This window comes from Poeciliopsis prolifica, unplaced genomic scaffold (assembly GCF_027474105.1).
Source record: "Poeciliopsis prolifica strain line A6 unplaced genomic scaffold, Auburn_PproV2 SCAFFOLD004, whole genome shotgun sequence".
Taxonomy (NCBI): domain Eukaryota; kingdom Metazoa; phylum Chordata; class Actinopteri; order Cyprinodontiformes; family Poeciliidae; genus Poeciliopsis; species Poeciliopsis prolifica.
In genome coordinates, this window is record NW_026562379.1 from 16,432,056 (window position 1) to 16,454,854 (window position 22,799).

General features: G+C 37.2%; 1 protein-coding gene across 1 annotated transcript; it reads right to left on the reverse strand.

Annotated features, from left to right (window-relative positions):
* Positions 1-75: 75 nt before the first annotated feature.
* Positions 76-19,916, reverse strand: tmem91 (transmembrane protein 91). The gene is made up of 4 exons (XM_055028694.1): positions 19,621-19,916; positions 9,897-10,857; positions 6,365-6,511; positions 76-5,162 (listed from the first exon to the last, which is right to left on the reverse strand). Exons 2-4 carry the CDS (start codon positions 10,302-10,304, stop codon positions 5,007-5,009), a joined length of 711 nt encoding a protein of 236 aa, XP_054884669.1. The 5' UTR covers positions 10,305-10,857; positions 19,621-19,916; the 3' UTR covers positions 76-5,006.
* Between the last annotated feature and the right edge of the window lie 2,883 nt (positions 19,917-22,799).

The window sequence follows — 22,799 nt, forward strand, 5'->3', positions numbered from 1 at the left end:
CCCTTTAGCTCAGGAGCAGAGACAGGCACAATGTCTGACTAATGAGGTAGGAAATGAGTCGAGGAATGGCCGATCTTAGTTATGTGCATTTATTCACTGATGTTCCACTTAAATATTCACAGTTATTTCACACATGGAAGCAGAGTCGGTTCAAGGATTTCTGAGGCCTGCAAGCACAGTTTGAAAGGTTAGCCCACTGTCCACCACCCTCAACATATTCAGGCTTAAGTAAAGCGTAAAATCAAAATCTGAAAAACCAGACAATCAGAAGATGAGAACGTACAGAGCAGCAGGGGTTCACAAAATTATAGAAATATACCTTGCAAATCTTCGGTTAATGAATTAAATGCGTCATAAAATTCTTAAATCTATCAATAAATTATTAAATGTACCGTTAAATTAAGTAAATTTCCATGAAATAATCAAAAACGCAATTTCAAATAATGAAAAGTCATTTAAAGAACTTTTATTTGAAAATATATGTAATTATTTCATGGCTCCAGTGTGAGCCTCGGGCTCCCCCTGGTGGTGACAGTGGGCTTTGCAAACAGCAGAAAAAGGAAAAAAAGCAACAAAAAATATTAATTTATCGACTCCCTTTCACTCTTTTTATAATTATTAGAAGAAGTGACACAAGATGAGTGAAACCCTGAGCCTGAGGCAGCTGCTCCGGCAAAACGATGCACGTTTATGTCTTTGTTGTAAGACAGAAACATCGAAGGGTTGGTCGGTTTTAGTTTTTGAGTAGATGTAGATGTTGTGAGGAGACAAACGGTGAGTTGGGTCAGTTGGAGTGTGATGCTGTGTGCAGAACGTCAGTGGAACTGAGGGTAAGACTCACAGTGTGGTGACATTAACAGTCCTAATAAACTCTAAAACAACAGAAAAGGAGTGTTTTGATGCTTTTAGGTCAGCTGTGGACTCTATAAAAACTGTACAGCAAAATAGAAAATCTTGGCTTTTCCGTCAGTCTTTTTTGTTATTTATTATTTTGTACATTTTGGTAGCACTCCACACAGTTCTGCAACAATTTGGTACCAGTGATTTAAGCATTTGATAAAGGATTTTACTTTCCGGTACCCGTCAGTAACATCAGTGAGAAAATGATCAGAACCATTTAAAAAGCATAAGAGTATCAGGGCCATTGAAAATAAAAGGAGTAAATTTTCACCAGAGAATTCAGAGATGTTGAGATTAATCTCAGAAAATTTTGAGAAAACTTGGAAAATATTTGGAGTTTTACAAGACAATTTTTTTTAGTTAGAAACTCTGAAATTTTCAAGTTTATCTCAAAAATTTGTAAATTTCTCACAAATTTTAGACTTTTCAAACTCATGAAATTTTAAAGTTTTTTTTCTAGAACATTTTGGAGATTATTCTCAAAATATGAGCTTTTTCAAAGCAAATTTTAGATTTTTCAAAATCAGAAATTTTTAAGTTTTTATAGAAAATTTGTAAATGTGATTTTGATTTTAGCAAATTTGCAACTTTTCAAACTCAGAATTTGATGTCTTTTCTTTTCCAGAAAATTTTAAATTATTCTCAAAATGTACAAGTTATTTCTAGCAAAATTTTAACTTTTTCAACTCAGAATCCTAGAAAATTTGTGAAATTTCTTCTAGCAAATTTGCAACTTTTTCAAACTCAGAAATCTCCATATTTCTTTCTAGAAAATTTGTGAATGTGATTTTTTTTCTAGAAAATTTGAAACTGAAAATTTCAAAGAAAATTTCTGAGTTTATTTTTCATTAGTTTTTTCTAGGCAATTTTCAAAATCAGAAATTTCATTGTTCAAGAAAATTTGTGAATTTTTTTTTTTTAAGCAAATTTGCAACTTTTCAAACTCAGAAATTTCAGTTTTTGTACAAGCAAAATTAAAATTTTTCAAACATACATTTTCTTGGGGTTTTTTTCCAAGAGAATTTGAGTTTCTTGTCAGTAATTTATTACTGTTTTTACTACTATCTATAATGATCCAGATACGTCTTTTGTATAAAACAGCAGTTGGGAAGCAGATGTAAATATTACAAAGCAAAAATACTAATCACAAAAATATTAACAAACCTAATTAACAGCCCTGAGAAAGTCAATTTTTTTTTGCAGCATCACGTTAAACCAGTTTAAATTAACAGATTAATTTCAGAGCTTCATTTAGGTTATTTTAATTCAGTTTTTCTCATTATTTCAAGGTTGATGAGTCTGTGACGCCAGTTGTTCTAAACAAGCTGGTATATTGACTTCAGTTCAGTTTTACAAATACATTAGTAACCTCAAAGGTAAATTAAAAGTTGTAGCTGAAATTATACAAGTTTCTTCAAAGCGTTGCTGTTGATTTCTGTGGGCAAGAAGGATCTCCTGTAGTGGTCTGTATCACACCAGCTTCATTCAGTCTCTGACTGAAGACATTAATGCTAAGCTAGTTGTTTCAAAGAAACACATTTTAAATGTTTTTAAAACTGTTGTCTCTGGTTTTTGGCTCTTTTTTCAATCCTGTGGCAGAAAACATTTACTTTGCTAGCTTGCGTTTGCAAACACGACGTCCAACACTGAAAACTAGACAAAAATACGTGGGAAGGTTTTGATTTGATCCGTTTCTCTGATTCTCATAAATTTTCAGATGTAATTTCTGTATTTTGTTACGAACCAAACTTCACTGGTACCATCCTATTGCAGAAATGTGATGTGAAATGGTTCCTTTATTTTACTGGGTATTTTCTTTAAATGACTATGCTTAAACCAATATGGTCAGAATTTCTTTTAGGGTTTATCAAAGTTTTTCTTTTAAGAACTTTGGACCCAATAACAAAACGGATAAAGCTATGGACATGTTGGTAAAACACAAAAGTGCCATGCAGATAATGACTCGTCACATTAGCTTTTCCAGCTTTTTTCTTACCTTATCACTATTATTTTTACATTTAAACAGGTGCACTGCTTTGTTTTTATGGTTTCGGCCTGACAAAACCATTTCCCTGTGTATTTTAATTCTTTTTTAACAGGAAAAAAATATATGTGAATTTACATTTTAGGGAGATTTTCTTCACAGTTGGGTCACTTTGATATTTTTGGCACTTTTCTTCACTCCTACTTCCAGATGTGTTTTAAAATATCCACACTTCATATCTTGATTTCATTTCGTTTCATATATAATGGCACTCTATTGTTATCATCATAAAGATAAAACTTGGCTTTAAAACACAGCAAAAGGCAGTCCTTTCTGCAGGTAAACAAGATGAAATCACGAGGAGATGTTGAGGAAGAAACTTTGCTTCTGGCAGGCGCTGGATATGAAAAGTCCAGCAGGAGTCGCCTCCAAGATAAATCTGCAAACTTTGACTCTTCCTGCGTCTTTTGTCATCCATTCACATTGTGGAAAATTCTGCATGTATTTAAAGGGGACCCATTATGCAAAAATTTGGGTTTCAAATGCTTCTAAAAAAAAAAACAGCCAAAGTGCTTAAAAAACAAACAAACAAACAAAATCACCTTATTGTGTCGTCTGACAACAAGTTGATGCTTTCTGGTGTCTGGAAAATTAGCCGTTTCAATAACTTACAGATTTTTAAGTCACAATGAAAGGAAACTGTGTCGTTACCTACCAAGGCCAACGTAACTGCAGCAGGTTAACTGAGTTTACCACCGTGATTTCCAAAACCTCAATAAAAACTGGACTTATTTCCCCGTTCGTTCGTAGAATGTGACGACATTCATAATAACCAAACAGAATGACAGTTCATAAAGCATCGGAGCCGAAGTTTGTTAAAATCATACAGCGGTAATAATGTAAAACTACATTATTGACCATTACAAAAGAGAAACTTGCTTAATACACTCTTGTGTCTTGACAAAAACCAAAGTGTTTCCAGATTTCTACCCAGGGTCAGTTTATACACCAGCAACCGTCTCAGCTTTAATTTAAGCCGTATTTCATAGAAATTGGATAAGAAACAGGAGCGATAGATACAAGTATTTTTCTGACAGATTCCTGCTTGTCCTGCAGTTGAAACTGTTTGGTTTTATGGACATGACTCCATGTCTATTAAGGTTCACCTCACTAGCTTCAGCAGCTAACAGGAAATGTCCAATCAAGTAGCATAACGATGGCTTTACTGCTGTACACACTCCAAAAGTGTTTTTCTATTGGTTTACCATTCATAACATACGTTTGCATGAAGTTTAAAGATGGTTGTGTAATTGTGAATCTGTTTTCAGCCATTGTTAGGTGTGAGCGTAAACGTTGAGTTTAGTGGGCGTGGCTACATAAACCGTTTATTTGGATTTAAAGTGACAGAGGCCCTAAAACACTTCGTTCTGAACGGCACTCAACACGAGTATTTTAGAAAAATTCCCATCATCTAAGAATGAATTTGTGCTAAAATATTTAATAAATATGTTTTGTATCGCCCATAGACCCGGGATGTCCAAAGAGTGGCTGGAGGGCCATTTGTGGCCCTTGAAATGATTTTGATCGGCCCCCTGACCAGACTTCAATAACGATAAAGATTTGGCCAAGAAAATATAAAACAACTGTTGAAGACAAAAATGTGTAAACAGTTTTTTTTTTAACAAAGCAACAATCTGTAGCCTTTTTTATGTTTTGGGTTTTTAAGGTTTTCTTAAAAAAATACTTTTTATTAACCAGTTAAACTAAAGAAAAAGAATAATCATACTAAATAATTTTTTGCATTTTAAATGTAATTCATTTTTGCAATTTAAATTTGCCAGTTTTAGACACCCAATTCTAACTTGTTCTAGGAAGCGTAACAGGTCACCTTTAAATTTAATTTAAGCTCCACATGTGATGACAAGCATGACACAAATTTGTCAAACTCGGTGAGAAAGTCGAGTCAGAAAGTGGAGGAATGTCCTCTGGGCTGCATTTCGTCCTATTCCAGTGAGACGTGGTTGAAATCTTTTCGTCGAGTCGTCGTTTTGCCGATGATGTGTGGATGTTCATGGACTGTTTGTGTCTTTGTGTGTCTGCGTCTATGTGCGAGCCGCGGCTCTTATGATGGCTTTGCAGACAGGTAGGAGATCAGCGCTGCGATGGCGCAGATGTACGTTATGATGCCAAACACAATGGAGAGCACGGAGAGCCACAGGGCCTGGCGGGACGCCGCGTTGGCGCCCTGAAAATCCCCCTGAGCTGATGCCTTGTTGGTCTGGAAAGCAGAAGACAGTGGGATAAGGATTAGCGGTTTGGGGAAAAAAATATAAAAATACAGTAAAATCAGAGAGAGGGGTATTTGTCCTGCATGGCTTTCCTCCTCCCCTCAGTTCAATCACTCGCTAATCCCACATTATGTTCCATCCCTGAATCATAAACAGCGTTCAGGATTCATCAGGGTTTTTTTGTCCTCTTCTCTCCCTGCAGTCCTTGTCTCTGAGTTTGACCCTGCTTTAGGTAAAGCTCCACAATATCGGAAATCCATCCCATTTCTCTCTTTTTCTGATTAAATCTTAAAGAAAATGTTTTTTACTGCTGTTTACACTGCAAGGTTTAGTGAATGTTTTACTTTGTTATTTTATTTCTGAAGGGCGAGTTTGTTGGTGGAGCAATAAGAAAACCTTTTTGATATTAAGAGATAAAGGCACAGCAAAGTGGAAATAATACATCAGTACGAGAATAAGGTTGTACTATTAAGAAAATATAGTGATAATATTACTTAGTATTATTTAGCAGACGTCAAGCTTTGTTGTTTTTTTTTAAACGAAGGGTGAGAATTAGGAAAAAAAACAAATTGAACTAAATCTGATTTTATTACAGCAAAATAATAATTTCAGTTTTTTAAACTTTAGTTTTTGCTCTAATAACATCAGGATGTTAAAGAAAACGGTTAGGTTTGAGTTTTTACAATGTCTGTTTTTTTTGTTGGTCTCAAAATGTATAAAAACTTTTACATTTAAACCAGGGGTGTCCAAAGTGCGGGCCGTGGGCCATTTGCAGGACGTCAACTGATTTTTTTGTGGCCTCAACTGTCAATTAAGAATGACGCAAATTTGTTTATTAAGCTTTTTATTTTTAATCAGGGTGACATTATTAATGCAGACAATTTCCTTACAGTGTTAAATGTTAATTATAACACAAAATATTAATCTTTTTATAACCAAACTTTCATAATAGACAGAACTGACTTAATTAATAACTTATTTATCCAGAAGATAAATGTAAAGAAATTCATTTGATATTAAAAATAAATATTTGTTGAAATTAATATTTTATTTAATACATTAAAATGATAATTTTGGCCCCTGTGACAGAAAGTTGGGACACTGCTGATGTAAACATTGGGACTATAGACCTGCAGCAGTTGTGCTGCAGCAGGCGTGCCTCCTGTTGGACTGTGTGAGTTCAGGCTTTTACCTTTTGAGAAAGGTAGAAGGCGGCGATGCCCAGCGGCCAGAAGCAGCAGAGCATGGAGAAAAAGGCCAGACCCAGGTAGTCCTGAGGGATCATCAGGGGAAAGTTTCCGTCGCTGTCCGTATCGCTGAGGTCGTCGATTGATGAGTCCTGGGATCCAAACAGAGAACATTCAGCGGGACTTCCGGCCAGTTTCTGCAGATATTTTTCTCTTTTAGATCCAGATCTGAGCAGCAGGAACTACGAAACACCAGGTTTTCATTTCTGAGATAAATAAAACATTTAAAGAAATTTACATCCGTCCTTCCAGTTATTAAATTTGAAAGCTCAGTAAGATAATCTGCTTTCACGAATCGGAGTTCACAAAAGCAGGAAAAATATTCTGTTTTTATTCTCACGTGTTTTTTTTACAGCAACCGGAAAAACTTGCTTGTGACTTAATGGGGTTATGCTGTGAACGTGCACAAACTCCACTGACTGCAGGCTAACCGTGACTCATACGTCTGCGCATAGCTACGCATATTCGATCTGACTCCCCCGACCCGACCAGGCTACTCTGCTTAGTTCATTTTTTTGCATGAACAAGCTGCACATCAAGAGAATGTCCTTCTGCTTTTAAAGCACATTACCAATCGTATGAAATGCCTTCTGTTGCTCCTACAAATCAATTATGAAATGCAAAAATATGATTTGATGATTCATTTTCAAAGTATGCCCAACTTTGTGTTTATGCATCTGCATGTGGAAGTCATTGTTCTGTTCATGCTGGTGATCAAGCTCTAAGCTGTTGCTAATGATTATTGTATTTATCGATTATTCTGATGATCAGTCAATTAATCGGGCTAAAACAAACGGTAATCTGTTGATTTTTCTATAACCATTTTAGCATAATTATTTTTAATTAACAAAATAGACATTTTACTGCCTGAAATGCAAAAACACAGCATTCCTTTAGTGAATGCTTGATTATTTGTAGCAAAGGATGCATGTGCACAACATATTTACAGACAAGGAAGGGTTTTTTTTATTTTAAGTGCAAAATGTGTATTTATTTTATACAGTCTTGTTAATTACTGCTCAGAGTCTGTTGTTCTTTCCGCAAACGCCTTTTTAAAATAGTCTGGATACTCAAGTTAACGATTAATCGATTACTAAATTAGTTGCCAATTGTTTCAGTAATCGATTAATCACGATTAATCATAATCATGCATATTGCATTCTATCTCATCTTGTTTTTATTTTTATTTATGCTTTACATGTCGCCTTTATTTGCACCTTGGGGATATATAAAATTCTTTGAATTCGAAAGATTCGATTAATCGTTTCCTTCCTACAATATATTGCAGGTTGTATCAAACCAATTATGATAAGGTCCAGGTTATTGTCTTTTTTCTTCCATTTAATTTGCCTGATGGAGCTTTGTGTTCGTTCTGAACATTAATCCAGGTATTAGCGTTGTTGCCACACACAGCTGGTGCATTTAGGGATTTTCAAGATGCTGTTCACAGATCGCCATCTGCCTGAACGTCCGTCCCAGTGTGACGCCTGTGGGATGTAAATTCCTCATCTGCGGCCATGCACTCCCACTGTAGTGGGCTGAGTGCAGCGCAGGATGAGACTTCTGTTCAAACTGGACAACAATGACCAGGACAGCAACAAGAGAACTTCAATAAATGCAAATTTCCAAGTTTTTTCTTGAAAATTTCTGAGTTTGGTCTCAAACTTTTTTAATTTTCTGGGAGAAATTTACTCCTTCCCCCCCCCCATCTTCAATGGCCCGAGTACACCATCATCATGCGTATTGCCTCACATTCTCTCTTGCTTCTTAGAGCTCCTGTGTTTTCTTTTGTGTTGCTCAGCATCCATGATGACCTCACAATCAATATTTCTCATCAGCTCATTTTGCAGCTTTCAAACGTCGCAAAATTCACTACATATGGTACTTTTATGAACAGTAAGTTTGTCTCAGGAAAAGTAAAACAGTGCAAACTCATTTTTTTGGACATTTCAATAGGGCAAAATATTAAATATTCTAAACTGCACATTCACTTTTATTGAAGTGTTTTAAACGACACAAACACAGAGGACAAATATGTTTTTACAGATTCATGAGATAAAACTTAAAACTTTCTGCGGTTTTCACCTCAGCTGTGAATGTAAACTCAAACAATCCTGAAAATAAATAACTAATCTAGGAGCACATATGGCTTCACAGTTTTCTAAAAAGAGACTACATTTCTTTTTCTGTTGGAGCCTGTGCTAAAGCACCAGCAGCTTTATATAACCTGGCTTTCTGACAGAAACAGGTGAATTGCTGCCTACCTTGAATGCATCGCTCATATATCTATTTTAGGTTCCTGTTCAGCCGCCAGTAGCTCTACAGAGAACATAAAGGTCTCTTGCTTTCATGTTAAAAAATACAGAATGAAGAGTCGAGAATGCCAAGAGAAGTGAGCCATCCTTCAGCGATCAGTGAAAAACTAAATATGTATCCCTAAATTTGGTTCGCTGTGCCCGTAAAACAATTATTTCTGTTAGCAACTAAAACCTTATATTTCATGCTCATTCTTGCTTTATTTCTACATGAACTCAGTCAAAATTCGCCATCTCTTTTCCGCTTTCTTATTTACTTAGTTTCTTGACTGGGAAAATTGGGGAAAAATAACTGGAAAGCCCTCTGCAAACTGATTTCCCACTGGAAAACTGGGAACAACAACCAATTACGACTCGTAGGACTGACTTTGCATTTTAATATGGCTGCTCTTCGCATCAACACAAGAAAAACAGGAGAATTCAACTGCTTCATTCAACCTGAGGAGGGCAGCACTGAGGCGGTTTCAGGCAAAATAATATGGATCTTAACAAATTTATCTGGAAATGTCAAAATTCACACACAAATATATAGATAAAGCCCTAAAAAACTTGTTTAGTACAAAAGAGGATGATTACAACTTTTTTAATCAGAATTCTGATTAAGTCAGAATTCTTTAATCGCTGAATGCCAACTTTTTCTCAGGGCTTTGATCGTTGAAGATGAATTCAAACAAACTTGTCAATTTTAGAAAAAAGAATTTTGAGAAGAAAGTCAGAATCCATAAGAGGAAAAAATTCTGAATCCTGAGGTGAAAGTCAAAATTATGAGAAAAAACATTTTTGAAAAGATGACAAAAGTCTGATAAAAAAAAAAAGCATTTTGAGAAAAATGGTTAAAGTTACAATTCTGAGATTAAAAGTGAGAATCTTGAAAAAAAGTGACATTTTGAAAACAAAAAAGAATTTTGAGAAAAAAAAAAGTCAAAATCTTAGGAAACAAGTCAGAATTTTCTGAGAAAAATATTCGGAATTCTGGGGTAAATGTCAAAAATTTTCTTTTTTCACTGTCTCTAAGTCTTTCTATTAATTAGACACTTAATCTGCTAAATAAAAGTTGACTGGGGGGTTAGCTACACTCTAAGTTGTAAAAGAATATCTCATCGTAACTACTTTCTAACAGATTTCAGATAAAACTCAGGAGTTGTTTGTTTTTCTTTCTTACGTCAGAGTCAGGAAGCAGGTCGTCCTCGTCATCCATGCTGTAGGGGGCGCTGTGGAAGTCCTGCGCCTCAGCCAACAGCTTCCTCTCCAGCGCCGAACCGGGCCGGATGTCCACAAATGTGGTCTCCAGGTACTCCTTGCTGAGCAGGTCCGCTTGGCCCCACAGCGGCCCGGCCGGGTAGAGCGACTCCAGGCTGCGCGGCAGGGCGCAGGCGTCCAGCAACTCCGGAGGATGGCTGCAGTAGCCTCTCCAGCCCAGCGGAGGATACGTTCGGTCCTCCTCACACTTCACCAGAATGCCCTTAAAAAGCCCGACCGGCGCCTGGTTCTGCTGGGTCTGACCGGATGGCAGCCTGTTGGCGGCGCTTTCTTCCAGAAGGGGGTGCTCCAGCTCGTCTCTGTTCTCCATTAAAGACGAACCGCTCCAGAGGCCGCATCAACAGGCAAACGTAATCTACAAGCCGGCTGGCTCGATGGGCTTATGCAGAGGCAGCTGCTGTGATAATCCACCTTTAATCCTATTCTTTAATTTTTCTCTTGTTTCAGCGCCGGGTCCAGAGCAAAAAAGCACATGATGAGTTTATCCCAGCACCTAAAAGTTGAGTTGGATTATTGGAGAAGCTTTGGTCTCCAATTTTGTTCTCAAACAGCAAAAAGTGACAATAATGGTTATTGATCAATTAGTTGCACTTGTTTCTCTTTAGCTGCAGCAGAAACAGTAAAAAATATTTCCTTAGCTTTACTTTCTGATGCTTCATAAAGACGCAACATCCAGGGTTAGCTTTGGGAATAGATTTGAACATTTAGGTGTGAACGAAGTAAGGCTACAGAAGTATAATCCAGTGGTGAACATTGACTTGATGTTCTTCAGGAAACAAAAGTTGATTTTTGTTGATTTATGGCTTCAGAGTAACAAAAACAACCCAGCTCCTTAAAACTCCGTCCAGCTGTCCAACAAAGGTCTGTGAAGACAAAAACATTTAGATTTCACATTTTAACACCAAATTTTGATAGATTCAGATAAAGAAATTCATTTTACTATGAAGCAATTACAACCCATGTAAGTAATGTCAGTGGTGGGACAATGTTATTATAGTTAACTAAAACTAACGAAATAACAAAACTGAAATTTAGAAAACCCTTAATCCTTTGTATCATATTTATAAGACTTTCTCACAACTCAATAAACTTATAACATTTAAATGAGTTGGATTAGATTCCTATTAACAGTTTGCAACTACGTCACTTCCAGACGCCATGATGGACGTCGGAAGTGAGAATCCGGAGTATGAAATTTTTTTCCCAAGTTGTCTTTGCCAGTTCATTCATGGCTTCTTCCACTTGTTCGAGTCGAGCTGGTTTGTCTGTGAACGTCACACACCTGTTTGGGGCTCATGGACAGCGGGATTTACAAAAGCTAGAAACAGCTAGCTTAGAAACCGACCCGTACTTCCTTCCTCCTGACGTGTTGATCAAATTAATTACTTTGTCTGAATTCACACCACCTGATTTATAGCACTATGTCATAAACAGCGTTTCCCTTTAAACCAGAGAAACATTAAAAACGTACAAAAGACGAGATGCTAACCAGTTTTTCCCATACATGCTAGGCTACATGACTGTGCGGCATCGTCTCCATGGTTACCAATGATTAATCGCGTACCTTCTCCATAATGCGATATTTTAGATATTTTTAATCTATCATATTTTCTTAAAATGTATGTGAACGTTAGTCGTCTTGCCTTGTAAACGTATTTGCTGCTAATCTGTGATTACACCGAGGGCTGCCGGTCATTATGGTTGACGGCTGCTATCCGTCGCCGCCGCCATCTTTCCTCGTCAAATGTTTTACAATCAAATGACAAGTTTGGTTTCTACCCTTGTCTGTATGCGAAGCCGACCAATTTTTAAAGTAAAACCAGCTAAACAGAAGCGACATAACGTAACAAACGTTCGTTTTTAGACTAGCTTTAAATGAGCGCATTGGTTGTTTTGATGGCCATCTTAGCAAAGTGGGCGGAGTTCTGGAGAACGTGACGTCACGTGCGAAGAGTCTTAACCAATCATTTTAAAGGGGTTTCTTATTTATTTTTTTGGCAGAAACATTCTCTATATTTCTATCTACAATTGGCCTAAATTGTTCTAATACACCATCCATTTTATTGTATATGCAAATTTTGAATCTTCAATAAATTAAAATGTACAAAATTTGAATTGTAGATTCAAGTATCGAATCTGCAGTACACGTTATTGCAGAGGAAGAATACTACAGTGTTGCTAATAATCAACTAGTTTCCTCTGTCTCTGCAATCCAAATTGATTCCTACAGTAATTCTCTGAGCTCAGACTATTTAATTAGCTTGGCGTCAGCTCAGAGGACTGTGATATGAATGGCCACCCATAGAGATTTCACTGCTAATAAAGTCCCACTGTGGGTTGTTAAAATAAAGACCGTAAAGGAAAGAATAAACCAGAAGGTGAAAAAAATACCAGAAATCTGTGTACAGTAGATGTTACAAAGGGTTTTCAGACAGTCATTAAAATCAAACAACTGTAATCTGCTAGCAGATCTTAAAAAGCTGCAAAATCAAGTCAATCCAATTGGAAATCTGCCGTTCAATTTGAAAATGTATGATTGCAGATGCTCTCAGTCTTTGATATATTATGGGAGAAAAATGGAGATGTGCATCCAAAAGACTTGTCATTGTAAATTCAGTGAGAGTTGGTTCTACCAAGTATTCACTCTCTCAAAGACCACGACTTTCTGTTTCACGGTTATGAACCACTTTAAGACGACTTAAAACAAAAAATCCCAATAAAACACATTTTAGACTTCAGATATAGGATGTTTTCACATCAATATCTGTGAAATTAGGGACTAAAACTTCAACATTTGTTCCATTTTCAGCTGCTGCGATTCTTTTTTAGTCTAATGAAACCAACCTTTTGAAAAACCTGTTCCCCTCCTCGCCTCTAGGGATGCTGCACCAAGAACCATTTAAGGGAACGATGTAAAAACGTCTGAAGAAGAAACTTCTTTCTTCACAAAATGTAAACAAAAATGGAGTGGCATCAGATTTTAGCGGTTGAACATTCTGCATTCTGTCTTCGGTAAAAGACAACGAGTCATTTCTCCCACTAGCGCATTTGTTTTGGTTGTATTTACCCAGAATGCCCTGCGCTGGAATCCACTTACTGCTTTTGGAGCGGTCTTCGGTCCACTTGGCGTTCACATAGCCATCCAAACCGCAGTAGAGTTCACTTCAACCAGACCAGAATTTGATTTGATTATGCATTCACCCCACAAACAAACTGGAGTTTACCTAAATCGTTAAATAAAGATTGTTTTCCAGTGCGTAACACTTTAATGAATGAACTTCTGGTCGTAAAGATGTAAGGAGAAATGCTGCTGTGAACAATCTAATGAGAAAATATGGAAAAGCAATCTTCATTGTGTCTTGAGAGTCTTTTCATTCCGGTCTGGATAATGAAGTGTCATTTCACCAAACTACATAATAGCTCATCAGTCAGTATTCAGAGCAGCTCACACGATGGATTCAATAACGCGCTTCAACACACCACAGAAGAAGGAGGAATGAAACGGTATAACTGGGTATTTTTAGCCGGTGTGGTTTTATTTTCCGCTGGCCTCCTGCAGGGGAAGCACCTCGAGTGATTCTGTTTTTCTTTTCCAACAACGAACATGTCCGCCTCTCTTTTAGAGACAATACATGCAAGGCATGCAGACTCCTGCAGCCTCATTCCGGGAGAGATGCACTCAGCTTTATTACAACCCAGCCCTCTCCGCCTGCGCTCCTTCTCTGCCCAGCCACCGTAAAAAGACGTCAGTCAGCTGTATTATCACCCTGCCTCTATTTCTGACTAAAGCTTGTAAAACATCCAGTCGGGTGGAGAGGAGCCTGCAAGGACAAACCTGAAAATCATAGACGATATATTTGGAGCAGGGATGCACGTTATTGATTAATGCAGAGGTGTCCAAAGTGCAGCACAGGGGCCATTTGTGGTCCGTGGGCTGCTTTTGTTTAATTCAAAAATGATAAAAAGTTGACCTGAAGATGCAGATGAAGGCTTTTTCATTTGTAATCAGGGTAAAAATTGTTAGCTACATAATTTTGTGTTTTTATAACCAAGTTTTAACAAAATGTAAAACCAAGTTTATCCAGAGACTTTTACTGAAAAGCTGCACCCAAATCAGATTTTATTCCTTCCTAACGAGAATTTCTGACATAATCTGAAAAAAAAAATTTTCTTGCCATTTTTTAACTTCTGGAGCTCAGAAATTTTTAAGTTTTTTTTTAAGCGTTTTTCTCCCCAACATATTTCCAGCTTTGGAGCTCAGAAATGTCCTTGTTTTTTCTAGAACATTTCTGAAATTGATCTTCAAATTTCTGACTTTCTTGGCAGAAATGTATTCCCGTTCCCTCTATCTACAATCTCCCGAACGCGCTATTGTACTAAGCAGAAATTCTTAATCAACTGGGACACCTTTTAAGCTGAAGTTAATTGTGAATTGATGAATTGTTTAAAATTGTTTTGGAGTTTTCTCAAACACAGTTATCCCTACATAATCATTAAATAACTAAACTTCTTTAATGAAACGCAAAGAAATCTCCCTCAAATCTTCAGTGGCACTGCTGACTCTCATGAGGATTTTCAGCAACTCTGCAGTCTTTTCTCTCTCTCTCTCTCAGCGCAACACGCCAACTAATCATCCTGGAAGTTATCTGCTGTAAAGCCTCGGCTGATACAAATCGAGCGGATGCAGATAAAAGCAGGAGCTGCACACGCCTCGCAGGCTCTAATAAAAAGACATCTTGACTAACAGAGATGTCAGGCTGAGGAGACCCAAGCTGGGTTTTTTTTTTTTATGTTTTTTTTTTTTTTTTTTTTTAGAGATGCCAAAGTAGGAGGAAGAAATCTGAGTCGCCCTGCTGCTAATTAAATGGCCCTATTGATTTCATTTTCCAACCCTTTTCTCTTTCTGCCTCTGCATGACGAGTGCGGAGGAAACCAAACAGAAAAGATAAGCAAAAAAAAAAAAAGAAAGAAAGAAAGAAACAGGCAGGAACATCGAGAGCTCAAAGTAACACCATGTTCCTATGGAAACACATTCACCGTCAAGTGGAGCGCTCACTGCAGGAGAAATGAAGCTGAGGCTAATTTGCCATTTCAGTGCTGTTCCTCTGCTTGGCTCGATAAACACTGAACCTCCTGGTTAGGAGGCTTCTTCATTTTACAGCCGCAGAGGATCGCTTATTTCCTCTGCACGGTTAAAAATAAAAACAGATAAACACAGTCACACTCAGCGCTGACTATTTGAACCCCGCTGTGCAAAAACTCTAATCAATCCGCGGCGTACACCCAATCTAACCTCTGACATGCAACTCATTCTGTTCCCAGATTACAGTAGAATCAGACGCTGCAGTCATTTGCAGCCTTGCATCAATTACTCTCAAGCATTTCCAACTCAAACCAAAAACACACAGCTGGTGCTCATGTGCAGAGAGGCCAGAGGAATGAGAAATCATCCATCTGCAATATGTTGCACATGGTTCCAGCATCTCTCTGCAGGGAGTGTGTTGTTTTGTATGTTAGAGACAGAGTATACAGTGTGAAGGAACTGGCTGCGGCTCACAGTCTTACGCTGTTTGTGGAGTGTGTGCATGTGTGTGTGTGCTGAAATTCTCTTCAGGGATGTAATTTGTAGATGTACTGGCTGGTACGGAAGGCAAAAAGAGCTACATTCACGAATGAAAAGGAGAAATGAATACATTGATAAATTAGATAAAATTTAACTTGATATAAGCAGTTATCATGGGCTCAAAGCCAGCTGATATATATATTAAAGGATGTGTATTGTGTATTTTCCATGATCATAGTATTAGTTCACAAAGTGATAATAATAACTACTTACTTTTTAAGGTAACTGTATGGCTGTGTCAGCAACTTCTCTTGAAAATCATTCCTATTTGTAATACGCTTCTTTAGGACACCAGCCACAAAACGAAGTATTATTTGTATTTATTTATTTATAAAAAGTCTTAAATTTATGTATCAATAAAAAATGTCTTAAAGAAATACAAGTTGGCTTTAATTACGTTAATTACAAGTCTTAAATTTGGTCATGACTGAACTATCTAATCTCGTCATAGGACTTTTCTGTGACTCCAGGTGGTTTAGGCTAACGCTAACTAGTTGCCAATGCTAACTAGCTAGGTATTTATGAGCTTCTTGTCACCAACTTCATAACCTAAAAAAGATGTAAAGAAACCTATAAATAGCAGGAAGGAAATACAACAATTTAGCTTTTTTTGTTTTAAGTCATTTAGAACTTAAAACTGTAGAACTGTAAGTTTTATTTTAAATTGTTGGTTTTAATGTTTATTTTGGTACCACTTGGTGTGATATGTATTATTTTATGTTTTACTGTAAGCTTTACAATTTATCTTTTTTAGTCTCTGTAGCACTTTGAGATTTCTTTGAAATAAAAGGTGCGTTACAAATAAAATTTATTATTATTATTATTATTATTTTTGTTATTATGAGACATGAAACTGAGAACACCTCCTAATAGTTTAGGTACCTCAAATTTCAAGTCAACTACAATTTTGTTTATATAGCGAGTAAAAAACTCTGATTTACTGCTTTTTTATCATCAACAAGACAAACAGCAAAAGTGTGGATTAGAACAAAAAAAGAAAATGAACACTATGATTGCAATAGGCCTTCGTAGCTCGGACCTAAAAAACATCTTACGTCATTTTTAAAGCTTTGGCCGGAGGATGAGGATGAAAAGGGATTGGCTGATTCCTGGATTCTTAGAAATTAAGCATTTCAACATTCAATTTAATCCTGGAATAGATTGGATGCCAGTAGAATGCCAGCTTTAATGTTGTGTTAGAAGTTGTGTTGCTGCAGTTTGGAGGAATTGAAAGCATCTCATTAAAGGACCCTACGACACCCACTGAACATACCTGGCACAGGCCTCAATGTTTGGCAAATACGGCGTTGTTTCATACCTGCACACATTGAGAAGCAGTTACTTTCATTTACACCAAAAACAGAACAGAAAGGACTCCCAGTTATCACTAAACTCTGTTTTTTTTTGTGGAATATTAAAGTTTCTTCAGAAGAAAGAAACTGTGGACATTACATCGGGCTGGACAAATAATCATATCACAAATAATCACAACAAACGTGATTGTTCAATAAGTTCACTGAACTCTTGCTAAGCTATGTTGGTGGAATCAATCAGGCTGCGTTCACACTGCAGCCTGAAGTGACCCAATTCTGATTTTTTTGTCAGTCAAACTTTTTGCCGTGGCCGTTTGCACTCGAAAAATATGTGACCTGAGCGTGTTCTGCAGGGTGAACGGGCACATGACCTGAAAGTGCCCTGCAGGCACAGTAGAGGGCGCAATGGCGTCAGCGTTCTGCCAACCGCCATAAAGAAGAAGAAGAGCTTAAAGAAACCTATAAAGGTTTACAGATGTAAACATGGATGCTAACAGTGAAATATAGCTTACATATTTCAAGTCCAACCGTAGGAGCATAGTAACAACTTAATCATTTAATCCTCATTGTCGTCCGTCATGGTTGTTGTTTTTCTTCCTGCTTGTTTTTTTTAATCAAGACGCAGAATAGTGACGTTTGTCGTGAAACAGTGACGTTCAGTTCGGATGAATGCGATCTGGACGTTAGGTCACATTTGAATCAGATACTGAAGTGGCCTGGATGGCATTTAAAAATAACCCAATCGGTTCTGCGTGGCCTTATTACTGCTAACAGTTCAGGTAGATCGCGAAATGAAGCTAAGTAGAGCTAAGCTAACATCAGCTAAGCTAAGTTAGCTTTATTAGTTTGCTGGGAGGAAAATTTGTCTTAGAAGATAAGAATAAGCTACAATACAACAAAGATGATAAAAAATACTTCGAAGTCAGTAACAATAAATACATAAAACTAACATAAATGAACATCAAATGCTCAAAGTAGCACAAAGTTATGCAAATAAATGTGCAAAAACAAAAAAAAGCATAATTACTCTCCACACAAACATATAAAATATTTTTAACTTCTAAACTTCACGATAAATAAATTGTTAAAATTTGGACACTGTTGAGTGTTTGATACCAAACATGCCTCAGAACTGCTTTTACCCGATTCTGGACAAATTAGAGAAAATAACGTTCTAAATACACTGAATTTGCTGCAGAATAAATAGTTCAAATAAATCAACAATAAAGCCTAAAATGATGATATTTATGTCCATGATGCGTGTGTTTTCATTTGGTCTCAAACTGTCAACAGCCTTGATAAAGACAGCGATAGCTGCTTGTTTGTTGCTTGTAAAAACAAACACTTTTTTCTGAGTGAATAAAGCTGTGAAAGTGTCAGATTAGTTGACAAGCGTCGCCAAACTGCCACAGCGATTCCTGCAGTATCTGCACAGATTCTGCACAGATGTCATCCTGACTGTTCACATCATCCAAACTGCAGCACAACAACCTGAACACGCCGCACGTTTCATCACCTTCAATTAAAGGAAAAGTGCTCATGTTTATTTTCTTTACCAAAAAATATACCTACGTTTTTATTATTAATTTGACGTTTGTTGCAAAATAAATAAATAAATAAAAATGCTGCTTTTGATTGCAAACTTTAAGGTCTGTAACCTTAAAATGTAAATCAAGGATGTCCAAAGTGCGATCTTAGCCAAACTTTTCCTCCCATATTAGCATCAAAACAGGCCCACAGCATGACGCTACCATTTGATCTTATTCAGTTTCAAAGTCTTTTAGAGATGCCTTTTCTGACTCCATGTGTTTTTTCAGTCCACATGGCAAAAAGTTTGTACATTAAATGTTTATTTTTAAATCTATAAAACTCTTTGTTTGTGTTTCTCTTAATAAAGCTTCTAAAGGAAAATAAAAGCAGTTTGGAAAACATCTCCAAATAAAAAGGTAGGGAAAGGATAATTTATCAAATTAATTCCCTAAATTATTCAATAATAATCATTTATATGCATATTACTATGCCTTTTGTTCAGTTTTATGTACCTTATCTAATTAAATTTTCCCTATATCTTGTTTGTTTGCATCTAGTTTTTACCTTCCCCCCCCCCCCCCAATGATTTCTAATCTCACCTGATTGTAAAGCTTCTTTCCTTTAATTATTGTGTTTTTTTTCCTGTTGTTTTCCTCACAGACTGAGTGGATTGCTGTGTGCCCACCCACGGAAGAGAAAGCTCCTTCTTTTAATCAGGACTCCTGGCAAGAGAAACACTGCGTGTCCCGTTGTTTAAGCTGCATTTTCACATTTCCCCCCCTGCATAAAGCATTGAAGATTTGAAAACATCCCGAATTATCACCTGGGGATTGATAGGAATGCTTTCTGCCTTTTTCTGATTACAGATTATTAAAACTGCACACCAGGCTGGTCGTAAACCATTAAGTGGACCAGTAAACAATAGAGCTTTGCAGTATGAGGGGGATGCTCTGCAGCTCTGCTTTCTTGTTTGCTTTTGATAGAAAGAAAAATACTGATACTGCCAAAAAAAGAAAAGAAGAAGAAAAAAGCTGCAGATTATTTGAAGGTTGTAGAAGAAAAAATTATGTAAAATACAAAGCTGAAAAAAATCCTTAAATAACGTGAATGCCATTTCTTTGAATTTAGCTTTTAAGTGCAATCAGCATAAATGTTCTCACCTTCAGGTCCCAGCTGAAACCAACCACAGGAGTAAAAGATGTCCTTCCTCGTATTGAATATGCGTTTAGTTTTAACTGTGTATGTGCGGGACAGGTACACGTGGTGGTGCGGGAGCCTCGAATGAGCAGCTGGAAGTCAAACTTATCGGCATCTCCTCGGCTGCTTGGATGATGGAGCTGTCACACCTGGTCACCCATGCTTTGTCGGAGGCTCTCTGTCCCCAGACGAACATCTCCGGTGCGCTGCATCCCTCCTCCTCCTCCTCCTGTTCGCAGAAAGGAGAGGTGGTTCCTTGATGCTGCGGTTACTGTGTCAGCTTTCTCCTGTCACTCCGACTTTCCTCTGTCTCCTCCTCTTCACTGTTGGACGCTCTGGGTCCTAAAGCCCGCCGCCGCACCGCATTTTCTTGTATTTTAATCACTAAACGGTCCCACTAAGGACAGCAAACACGCAAATTGAGGATATTTCGCCTTTTCTTGCTTCCCTAAGAGGATTATGGAGGTCAGTGCTTGATTTTGGGTTTAGATTTAGTCCGTAAGAATGTTTAAAGGAGCGTTTTGCATGCTTTTGTTACTTCCATTTGGGTTTCTATCGCTCCCAAAACACTCCGAGCAATTACATTAAAAAAGAAAAAAAATGCCTTTTTTTTTTAGTTCAACTTCCAGCTAATCTGAACCGGAAGTGATCGGTGCTATTTTAATGGGCATGCGCAGAACGATCCATAGAGGCCTTCAAGGCCAGCAAAACAAAAATTTATATATATATATATATATATATATATATATATATATATATATATATATATATATATATATATATATATATATATATATATATGTATATATACACACACACACACACACACACAAAGCCACTGCTGTCAGGATCGACTCGTATAAATGCAGAGAATGGAAACATGTCAGTCGACGTGAACAATCTGCCTCCACTCTCAATTGATGACGTTCTCTACGTAGTGAACACGAAGAATGCTAACATCATGGAGGAGCATAGAAATCAATGTTTAAACGGTTTTTAAAGAACGTACGAACTCTTCATGTGAATAAAGTACAGGTGACTGAGAGTAAGTACATTTAGTAGCAAACACATAAGCTACATGTCCGTGTTAATTAGCATGCAAAAGCTACATTAGCTAAGCTAATTTTGCTAGTTCGGCAGTAAGTACTACAGTAAATATCACAGATAGTTATCTTAGTATTACACAGAGGTGGTTAGAGTATTCAAAAATTGTAAGTAAGTAATAGTTGTAACATACTTATATTGTTTATTGGTTAGGAATGACGAGAGAGCTAGTGTTAAGCTTGCCTTGTTTGCTGTTGTCATACCAACTCTACATCCAGATGGCTGTCAGTTACAAAGTTCATTAAAGAGTGACGTCACATATATATATATATATATATATATATATATATATATATAATATATATATATATATATATTAGTTTTAAAAACCTCCATAATGCAATGTCGCAAATCAGCAGGCACTGCCTGTCACCTAGCAACCCCAGCAAAGCCCAGCATGTTGCCCAGCAACCCCAGCGGAGCTCCGCACGTTACCTAGCAACCCAAGCTAAGCTCCAGGATTTTAGGTGAGCTGGTTTTATGACAATAATAGTAATAACAATAACAAACTGTATTGACATAGCACTTTTCTAAGCAATTCACACTTTACAAGAATCAAGAAAGATTACCAGCAGAGCATTAAGTACATAAAACAAAATCATAAATGGAGAACACTTAATTACATAGCAGATTTAAAACAAAACACAGTTGGCTTTCCACTGCATGCGCTGTACAATGGCTGCTGGAAAAGAGAAACTGTGTTTTATTGTTGACATCCAGAAACCACTTTTTGCATTCTTGGCTGAATTTCCATCACAAACTTTCCAGATATTCCGCTAATGCCAAAAAGATACACTTTTGTAATTGTGTCCTTTTGGCACATTAAATAAAACACGTGAAACACAAATAAATTCATGAATAAATTTGTTCACACAATACGCCATTAAAAAACAAGCCGTGCCATCATTCTCCAACTACTTCCTGTCACCTTCTTCAATTCTGCCAATACTACCACTGTAGTCTTGCAGAATACAAACATTTCGTTACAACTAATAAAACCACCTCAGCGAGCGCAAAAACTTTTCTGGAAATCATGTTTTTTTGAAACAAGTCAATTTGTTCTCAAAATTCCAATTTGCAAAATTATATGGTCAATACAAACACAGCTGTTGCTGGTTGTGCAGGAGGCTCAACTTCTGCTTTTCAAATATGTATGGCTGCATAATTGCACACCTGCTTGCAGCCATTTTTGTGCTTGAGTGTAAACTTTGTGTGTTCAGCAGCAGCTTATTTGGATTTAAAGTGACAGAGCCCTAAAACTTATCAGACTAAAATGTCATTTAAGGAAGCACATTTATTGTTCAGCCTATTTATCTGTGCCAATTTAATAAATTTTGGGAGATGAGTGATTAGCCGATACATGCATAGGAAGAAGTTCTTATTCTCCAATCTTATCTACCTCAGCAAAGGTCTAAAAATCAACCAGTGACCTCTTTTTTTCTCCCATTATAGAGTTCTGACTAGAAAGTCATGTATCCAGGTAATAGTCACCCCACTATTGCCAATTGAGTGACTTTCTTTCTATATTTAGTGACATTTCAGACAAAAAACATTGGTATCAGCTAAAATCAGAATTGGTATGTTGGGATTTTTATAGATCATAATTGGTGATTGGCCAGAAAACTGCAGTCGCTGCACCTCTAGTCTCATTATCTGAGGATGACTTTGTGCAAAAATTTGTAATGAACGTGTTTTGTATAGCAAATACCTATGCTAACATGTTCAAAGAGACACAAAAGGTCACCTTTACTGTTAGCAGTATCAGCAGAGAGATGTGTGGCCTCCTGCTTTTTGGATAAATATGAAATCTAGAGTAAAAACAGATTGAGAAGGCGGTGTGTCTAAAGGAAAGCTGAGTCTCTCTGCTCTCTCCCCCTCAGCAGGGATGACTGCGCTCTGTGTCAGCCCTTTCATGTCCACCTCGGCCCGTGCCTTCAGTCTCAAAGGTCAGGCCACATTAAGATCTTTAAGGCGCAGAAATAGCCCTCGCCGCTTCAGGCCGGTGCTTCTTTCGCCTCCTTCAGCGGAGGATAAAGCT